Consider the following 9,173-nt stretch of genomic DNA (forward strand, 5'->3'; position numbering starts at 1 on the left):
ATGATCAGGACTGATCAGCGTCTAATCAATATGTTTGTTCTCCAGCTGATGTCGGGGTTTCTGCTCCTCCACCTGGTGATGAGTTCAGGTAACAAATACTGCTGGAAACAGCTGTGTTTCTTTATTTCTTTATTTCCAGAACACCAGAAGGAGGACTAATCAGAACACACCGGACTTTTCTCCAACTTCTGATCTGATGCTGAAATCAATCTTCATGTTGTGTCTTACCCATAATTCTCTGGATTTTTTTAGGCTCTGGAAAGCACTCGTTGTGGGCGTTGCTCACCTACATTTCAGGACCAACCCAGTTCCCAGAGTACTCTATGGTCGTGATGCTGGATGACATCCAGGTGGGGTACTATGACTCAGACATAGACCAAATCATGAAAGTTGGTGCTGGAGGTGAGAAAGGGGAGGAACTTGACATGGGACCCTACGCCTTGAATATGCTGCAGTACCATATGATGAGTATGAGGAGGAGGTTGGATATAGTCAGAAAAACAAATGAACCTGACCTCTGCAGGCGTCTACGTTCAACAAAGGACGGCAGGTTGTGAGATTCAAGAAGATGGTCAGATGACATTCATGATGGCCAGAGAAGGAGCAAATGGTCATATTGTCAACAGCATCCAGTGTAACACGACCCACTTCCTGTACGGCGGTGGTCAAGAGAGTCAGTTCCACTGGGGACACCATCAAGCAGACATACGTGCAGATGCTCTACACAAACACATTCATACCATACTGCACCAACACTCTGAAACGCCTGCTGGAGAGTGAGAAGCACCTGGTGATGCGTCGTGTTCGACCTCGACTACGCCTCCTATCACAGCCGGGGGGGGGGCGGGGCCCAGATCACCTGTCTGGCCACAGACTTCTATCCTCGCCACATCAAACCTGACGCTGCTGCGGGACGGTGAAACCCGTGGACGAGGACCAAGTGACCGTTGGCTCAGTGCTGCCCAACGGCAACGGTCCTCTACCAGCTGAGGAAGACGCTGATGGTGGATGAAGAGGAGCTGCAGAGGAAGCACAAGTACACCTGTGCAGCGTCTCACCTGAGTCTGGACAACCGGCTGGACGTGAGCTGGAGGGCGGAGACTTTCCGTTCATTCAGAGTCCACGTCATCTCTGCTCCCGTCGTCCTCCTGCTGGTTGTCGTCATCCTGCTGCTGGTGCTGATGATGAAGATGAGGAAGAGGTCAGGGTCAGAGGGCATCTCCATGGAAACACAGGAGAGTCCCGGAGCAGACACATGAATCTTGATGACATGGTTCCAGAAGTTTGCTGGTTCGTCCAGACGCAGTTTTGTGATCTTCACTCCTGCTTCCAAGTTCCGTTTCATTTCCAGTAAATATTGAAACTGACAACAAGTTTGATTTTCAACTATCAGTTCTGGATATTTACAGTAGTAATTATGTTCTACATCGTCAGCCCAGTCATCATATCAGGTGTGAGTGTGGGGTTCAGTGTCCTGCTCAGATTCCTCAGACTGGGATCAGTCCATGACCTTCAGGTTGGAGGACGACCTGCTCCACCCAACCAGATGTCCAGACGGCTGCAGCCTAGTAAAGATCATTATTATCTCCCACTTTGAAAATGTTACAGATACATCAGCAGTTTTAGATGCTAATACTAATGCTGAATCATGACACATTTATATTTAGGGTTATTATTGTTTGTTGTGAGCGCTGCATCTGTTATTCTGGGAGATTTCATTCAGTAGAAAAACCTTTTTGTAAATAAAGCAGCATCGTGGTAAACTGATAATTTGTGTTCATGAATCACCATCGTCCAATAGCGTAAGAAATGTTGCTTTTATTTCACACTTGGCGAGAGAAGCAAGATTTATTTGGAAAGAAGAAGCCAGATGTAATAATCCTGCAAATGTAATACATTTCCCACAAACGTAATAGTCGCTACCTACTACAAACGTAACACGCGATTTCCTACAAATGTAATGACTATTACGTTTGTAGAGATTTATTATGTTTGTGGGGAAGTGAAAATCTTCAACTTTCAATGTTGTAATAACTTCCCACAAATGTAATAATGCAATGAATAATGGTTGTTGGTCGATCATAATCCCCAGATACCAAAACGAACTGACCCTCTCTATTTCAGTTACATTTTGCTATTGGTAAACAGCCAGAATTTAGACTTTTCTGCATTTTAAACCGATTTATGGTTAAAGAGATGACATTGAACCACATCAAATGCAGACTGTAGATGCTCCATGGTCTGAGCCAAGGAAGGTGAGGAGCAATATACAATCATATCCTCAGCTTAAAAGTGAAAGTTAGTGTTTAAAACATTATCACAAATATTGTTACTATACAGGGTGAATAACAATGGTCTTGGTATCAAACTTTGGGGGACCCCTTTCTGCACTGGCAGAACTGCAGAGGAAGATCCAGCAACCTGGACGGATTGTGTTCTTCCTGACATGTAGTTGGAAAACCAACCTACAACTTGTTCAGAAACCACCGTTAAGAGACTTTTTTGCAAGGATACTATTATCTGCTTTATCAAAAGCTTTTGATAAGACAATGAAAAGTGCTGCACGGTACATTTTATTATCAATTGCCTCAATAAAGTCACTCACAACTTTGATTGCTGCTGTCTTGGTACTGTGCCTCTTCCGAAAATCAGATTGACTTCCCTGGAACCAGGGTTTATAATGTTTGCAATATATGTTTTATTCATACGACACTTACAGAGGAATATTCAAACCCAGCTGAAATCTGGTTCAGAAAGTAGCACCTGGAAGACTTGTGGATCTTACCGTGTTGATCGTTAGTTTTGATAAACGCCGTTTATGAACGAACGCCGTTTCCACTTTTACTCTTCACATAAACACAACAGTGAACGACATTTAATTTATAACAGCAAAAGCAACATTTATAAACTTGATCTTACTTCAGTGTTTTACTTGTTAAACTTTCAGACGCCTGTCCTCCTCCTCTCAGGAAACTCATGTTTCTGCTTTTGTGAAGCTTGTGTTGCGCTGAGGCTTCAGGGCGGGGACACTGCAGTCTGACAGGAAATCTCTTTTTTTATCTGATCTTTCACCTCTAAAAGAGAAAGTAAAAACTCAGAAACAGACGATCAGGTTTTTACCAGCAGTATTATAAATATGTTTGTTCTCCAGCTGATGTCGGGGTTTCTGCTCCTCCACCTGGTGATGAGTTCAGGTAACAAATACTGCTGGAAACAGCTGTTTTTCTTTATTTCTTTACCTTTTTTTTTTTTTGAAAACCAAAGGAGGACTATTCACAAGACACCTGATTTTCTTCAGCTTCTGATCAGAAAATTAGATGCCGATACTCAATATACGATCCTTAAGCTCCAAGTCTTTATTAGTAAACGATCTAATTGCAGAGAGCAGGGGCCTGTACTACGAAGCAAGTTCAACATACCCAGGATATCTTTTCCTTATCCAGATTCACTAACCCGGACAATTGCAATCACGCTAAGCGGTCACACGACGGTGGTTATCAACTCGGTATATCAACCCAGGTTTCTCCAATCTGGATATGAGCACGTGCACATAAAAGGGGCGGTGTTTTCAGCGCATGACCAATCGCAAGCATGGAGAAGCCCGCTGTCAGAGCCGCTTATTTCAGTAGCGAAGAGCAAACAATAATTTTACGGAAATATGATGAGTATAGGCATAGAATACAGGCAAAAAGCAACACAGTTGCATCTGCAAAATGCAGGAAAGACAGCTGGCAAAAGATCGCTGACTGTATAAATGCGTAAGTTCATAGGGATATAAACATCACTGCCCCATCATTAGGGCATAAGTAGATCTGACTACTGGTTTTGGCGGTCCCTGAATACGCGTTCTCTTCGGAGGGATCCTCTCACGATCCGCGCACCGAGCTCCACTGGATTCATTTTCCAAGAGAGCTGATTGGTCAGTGGGCGGTGCTTTTATACCCGCCGATCTGTATCTGGAACATAACCTGCTCCGGAGCAGGTTAGCTGTTCAGCATAAGTTACCATGGCGATGTGCCCCGGTAAGAAGTGAACCACCGTCGTAGTCCTGAAAACCCAGGGTTAAACCTGAAGTTACCTCGCTAACCCCAAATCCCGCTTCGTAATACAGGCCCCAGGAGTGATATTTTCTGTTTAACAGAAACAGCTACAAGAGTTTCAGGGCCGAACTGGGAAACTTTTTCAGGCCAGGAGAGTCAGTCATGTACGACGGAGTATTAAGGCCAAACTAAGACAAAAAAACATGGGAAATTACCAGAATAAAATCAAAATAATATGAGAATAAAGTTGTAAAATTACGAGAATAAAGTCATAAAGTTGCGAGAATAAAGTCGTAATCTTATGAGAATAAAGTCTTAATATTACATTATTATATTATTATAGCACAATATTACATTATGTGCCTCGTCTGGACTCGTTTCCTCTCCGGGTCCCCTCGCTACACACACACACACACACACACACACACACACACACACACACACACACACACACACACACACACACACACACACACATGCTGTCTGTTTAGTTGATACAGACTGTTGGGGCGGGTGTTAATCGAAACAAACCAATCATCTTGCCCTCCTCACATGCTACTGGCCTGAGTGGCCTCTGATTGGGCTGGCCTGACTCTCTAACTGCTGGTACCAGTTCTATTAGTGGTAGTGTACCGGCCCCCTGCTGGTACCAGTTCTGTTAGTGGTAGTGTACCGGCCCCCTGCTGGTACCAGTTCTGTTATGGCCCTTTCGCACTAGTCCCGCTTCACCTCGGTTCTACCCGCCACGGCCCCGTTTTGCACTTTTGCACTAAGGCTGAGACGGGTAGAGCCGCTCCCAGCCGATACTATTTCTGTAACCATTCTGGCGAGGTTCTATCTGGGCTGAGCCGGGACTATTTCTGACGTCACCACCCTCCGCGCCACTGATTGGTCGGGGGGCGGCGCCGTCATCACCCTCCATGCCACTGATTGGTCGGGGGCGGGGCCGTCAGACGTTTGAATCAGGAAGCGGGAGTCAGCGCGAGCGCGACTCGCGGCTTGCAGCGATTTTATTATAAAGCGCAAAACGTCTGTTTGGTGATCCAACTCTGAGGTGCAGATGTTCATAAACCTGGTGGCTGAGGAGAGAATTAAAAAGGGATGTAGACGGGCTGTTTTACTCTCAGCCGCTCGCGGCTCCAGCTGATTTCTGATCAGCGCCGACATGAACAAAGCGGTTGCGCAATCGAGTACATCACAGCAGCTTCACCCCAACCTGCCCACTTCTCCCCTGGCTGTGGAAAAACAAACATGGACAAAACGGGTAGAGGCTTGGCGAGCCGAGTCGGGCCGAGTAAGGACTAGTCCAAAAGGGCCATTAGTGGTAGTGTACCGGCCCCCTGCTGGTACCAGTTCTGTTAGTGGTAGTGTACTGGCCCCCCTGCTGGTACCAGTTCTATTAGTGGTAGTGTTCCGGCCCCCTGCTGGTACCAGTTCTGTTAGTGGTAGTGTACTGGCCCCCCTGCTGGTACCACTTCTGTTAGTGGTAGTGTTCCGGCCCCCTGCTGGTACCTTTCTTATACACAATGAAAATATTGTAAATTAACTTTTAACTTTTTTATGCTGTAATGAATTGTTCTCTCTTGTAATATTTGTATTTTTATTTTTTAATTCAATGTTTTTGTATGTATTTTGTATGATATTTTGAGGACCCCAGGAAGAATAGCTGTTGCCAAGTGTAACAGCTAATGGGGATCCTAAATAAACTAAACCTAAAACTAAACCAGTTCTGTTAGTGGTAGTGTACCGGCCCCCTGCTGGTGCCAGTTCTGTTAGTGGTAGTGTACCGGCCCCCTGCTGGTACCAGTTCTGTTAGTGTTAGTGTATCGGCCCCCTGCTGGTGCTTATCTAGAATTTCTGTCTGAATTTTCAGATTTCCTATCTGGTTTATTGATCAGTACAGATAAATTCATCATAGTGGGTGACTTTAACATTCATATGGATGTTGAAAACGATAATCTTAAATTAGCTTTCAATTCTCTTCTAGAATTGATGGGTTTCTCACAAAAAGTGGACAAACCGACGCACTGTTTTAATCATACCCTGGATCCCGTTCTCACCTAGGTGTTCAAACTGATGATCTGTTGGTGTCACCTGTAAACTCCCTTTTATCCGACCACTATTTAATAACGTTTGAATTTAATATTGTCAATGTTGAAGCGCAAAATAGGAGGTATTTTTTTAGCAGATGTTTGTCCGATGAAGCTATTGCTAATTTTAGGGAGGCCATTGCTCATCTTACGATAGTGGAAAATAGTGCAGTAGTCGAGGCCAATGACCGAGCTTCTGATAATCTAATAATATACAAAAAAGCCATTCGCAAAGCTAGAACAGCTTATTATTCATCTTTGATCGCGGATAACAAAAGTAACCCGCGTTTTCTGTTCAGCGCTGTAGCCAGGCTGACAAAGAGTCACAACTCTGTTGAGCCATGCATTCTTGCAGCTCTCAGTAGTGAAGACTTTATGAGCTTCTTTAACAGTAAAATTATCAGAATTAGAGAAGAAATCAACCAGGCCCACCTGGTAACGGTTGTGGACATTTCCTCAGCTTTAGCAACTTCCCTATTCTCTGACTTGACTCTAGACTGTTTTGATCCTATAGACCTCCCTGAGCTGACCTCACTCGTCAATAGAGCTAAATCGTAAATAGTATGTTATGTTTTTGACTATTCAAAAAAGTTTCTTCTCTTATTGGCACGACAATACTGGACCAGATAAACTTATCCCTAAACTTAGGGATGTGTACCACAGGTTTCCAAAGTTGCAGTAATTAAACCTTTACTTCCAGACATCTTAGCTAATTATAGACCAATTTCTAATCTTCCATTGTATCTAAAATTCTGGAAAAAGTAGTTGCAAGTAATTGCAAGTCAGTTGCCAAATGTGACCATTTGTATAGAAACGATCTGTTTGAAGTCTTTCAGTCAGGGTTCAGAATGCATCATAGCACAGAGACAGCACTGGTTCGAGTCACGAATTACCTTCTTATGACATCAGATAAGGGATTAGTGTCCATACTGGTTCTACTGGACCTCAGATAAGGGATTAGTGTCCATACTGGCTCTACTGGACCTCAGATAAGGGATTAGTGTCCATACTGGTTCTACTGGACCTCAGTGCTGCTTTTGACACTGTAGATCAGCATTTTACTGCAGGTTAGAGCATGTTGTGGAGATTAAAGGGACAGCTCCTCCGGCAGGAGGATCCCCCCTTATGGTCCTGGTCCTGGACCAGGTTTCTTGCCACTGTTTGGCTTAAGGTTTTTCTCCCACTAGGGGAGTTTTTTTACCTGCTATTGTCTATGTTTATGTTTATGTAATAATGATGGGGGTCATGTTCTCGGTCTCTGGAAAGAGACTATCCTAGAGATAACTTTTGTTGTAATAGATGCTATATAAATACAATTTTAATGAATTGAGTTGAATTGAATTGATCTGATGATCACGTTGATCTTCATGCTGTGTCTTACATATAATTCTCTGAATGTTTTAGGCTTTGGAAAGCACTCGTTGTGGATGTTGGCCACCTACATTTCAGGACCAACCCAGTTCCCAGAGTTCTACATGGTTCTGATGCTGGATGACATCCAGGTGGGATACTATGACTCAGAGACCAACAGAGTGATAAACGTTGTTGGTGGAGGTGAGAAAGGGGAGGAGCTTGACCTGGGACAGCTAGCCTTGGATATGCTGCTGCAGAATATGATGGAGATGAGGAGGAGGTTGGACATAGTCAGAAGACAGCTAAACCTGACCTCTCCAGGCGTCTACGTTCAACAGAGGATGGTGGCTTGTGAGGTCCAAGAAGACGATCAGCATGATTTCATCACGTTCAGGGATGGAGCAAATGGTCATGATGCCGACAGCATCCTTTACAACACGACCCACTTCCTGTACGGCGGTGGTGATGGTTGGGATTTCCACTGGGACACCATGGAGCAGATGTACATGCAGATGCGCTTCTCAAACATCTACCTGCCCTTCTGCGTCCAGATTCTGCGACGCCTGCTGGAGACTGAGAAACACCTGGTGATGCGTCGTGTTCGACCTCGACTACGCCTCCTATCACAGCCGGGGGGGGGCGGGGCCCAGATCACCTGTCTGGCCACAGACTTCTACCCTCGCCACATCAACCTGACGCTGCTGCGGGACGGTGAACCCGTGGACGAGGACCAAATGATCGTTGGCTCGGTGCTGCCCAACGGCAACGGTCTCTATCAACTGAGGAAGACGCTGGTGGTGGATGAAGAGGAGCTGCAGAGGAAGCACAAGTACACCTGTGCAGCGTCTCACCTGAGTCTGGACAACCGGCTGGATGTGAGCTGGAGGGCAGAGTCTTTCCGCTCATTCAGAGTCCACGTCATCTCTGCTCCCGTCGTCCTGCTGGTTGCTGCCATCCTGCTGCTGGTGCTGATGATGAAGATGAGGAAAAGGTCAGGGTCAGAGCAAGCACTTCATGAGGGATCGGAGCCAGGGGTGGAGGACCGGGATGTGACGGCTCCACTGAAGCAGATTTCCTCCAAATAAACCCCGCCCCCAGTGCAGAATTGTGACATTAATCTCATAACGGAGACGCCAAAGAACGGATTATATAGTGGTGGAAAATTTGCCACTTTATTTAACCAAAACTACTGCGTAGAACTAATGTAGCCTTGTACAGAGAACAGAGTCTGCAGACTGATAATTTGTCCCTAAAAGATTAGCTCTGTTTTTCTGAATCTTAAGAATGAATCATCATTTATGCTTTAAAATCATTATGCTGCCTGTTTTTCACCATCATTCTGCATCGAAATGCCTGCAATAGCTTAAATAAAATCGACTGAAATCTGGATTATCTCTCAAGTCTTATTCTTGGTAAATTAGTTTCCAGTTATTCACCTCGTTTTGAAAGAACATATTAAAGAGCGTTTATAGGTTTTTCCACAACATTTTGTCGGACATCGTCTGTGCAACCAGGACCAGCAGACTACTGCCAACATTAGCTTGCGTGGATGTGGACCTGATGTACCGCTCTGGGCGTGGGGGTGCAGGGCCGGTGTCCTGAAGAAACTGGGGATTTCTGAGATAGTTTCATTTATTTAATTCTAAATAGTTAGATGACTGAGATGATGGATGGAATGTTGAGTAGATTT

At 44.9% G+C, this 9,173-nt stretch overlaps 1 protein-coding gene across 1 annotated transcript; it reads left to right on the top strand.

The window, feature by feature from the left end:
* Nucleotides 1-1,417: 1,417 nt before the first annotated feature.
* LOC133440780 (hereditary hemochromatosis protein homolog) lies at nt 1,418-8,870 on the top strand. The gene is made up of 2 exons (XM_061718099.1): nt 1,418-1,568; nt 7,535-8,870. Exons 1-2 carry the CDS (start codon nt 1,418-1,420, stop codon nt 8,566-8,568), a joined length of 1,185 nt encoding a protein of 394 aa, XP_061574083.1. The 3' UTR covers nt 8,569-8,870.
* The last annotated feature ends 303 nt before the right edge of the window (nt 8,871-9,173 follow it).

The sequence above is a fragment of the Cololabis saira genome, chromosome 3 (genome assembly GCF_033807715.1).
Source record: "Cololabis saira isolate AMF1-May2022 chromosome 3, fColSai1.1, whole genome shotgun sequence".
NCBI lineage: Eukaryota > Metazoa > Chordata > Actinopteri > Beloniformes > Belonidae > Cololabis > Cololabis saira.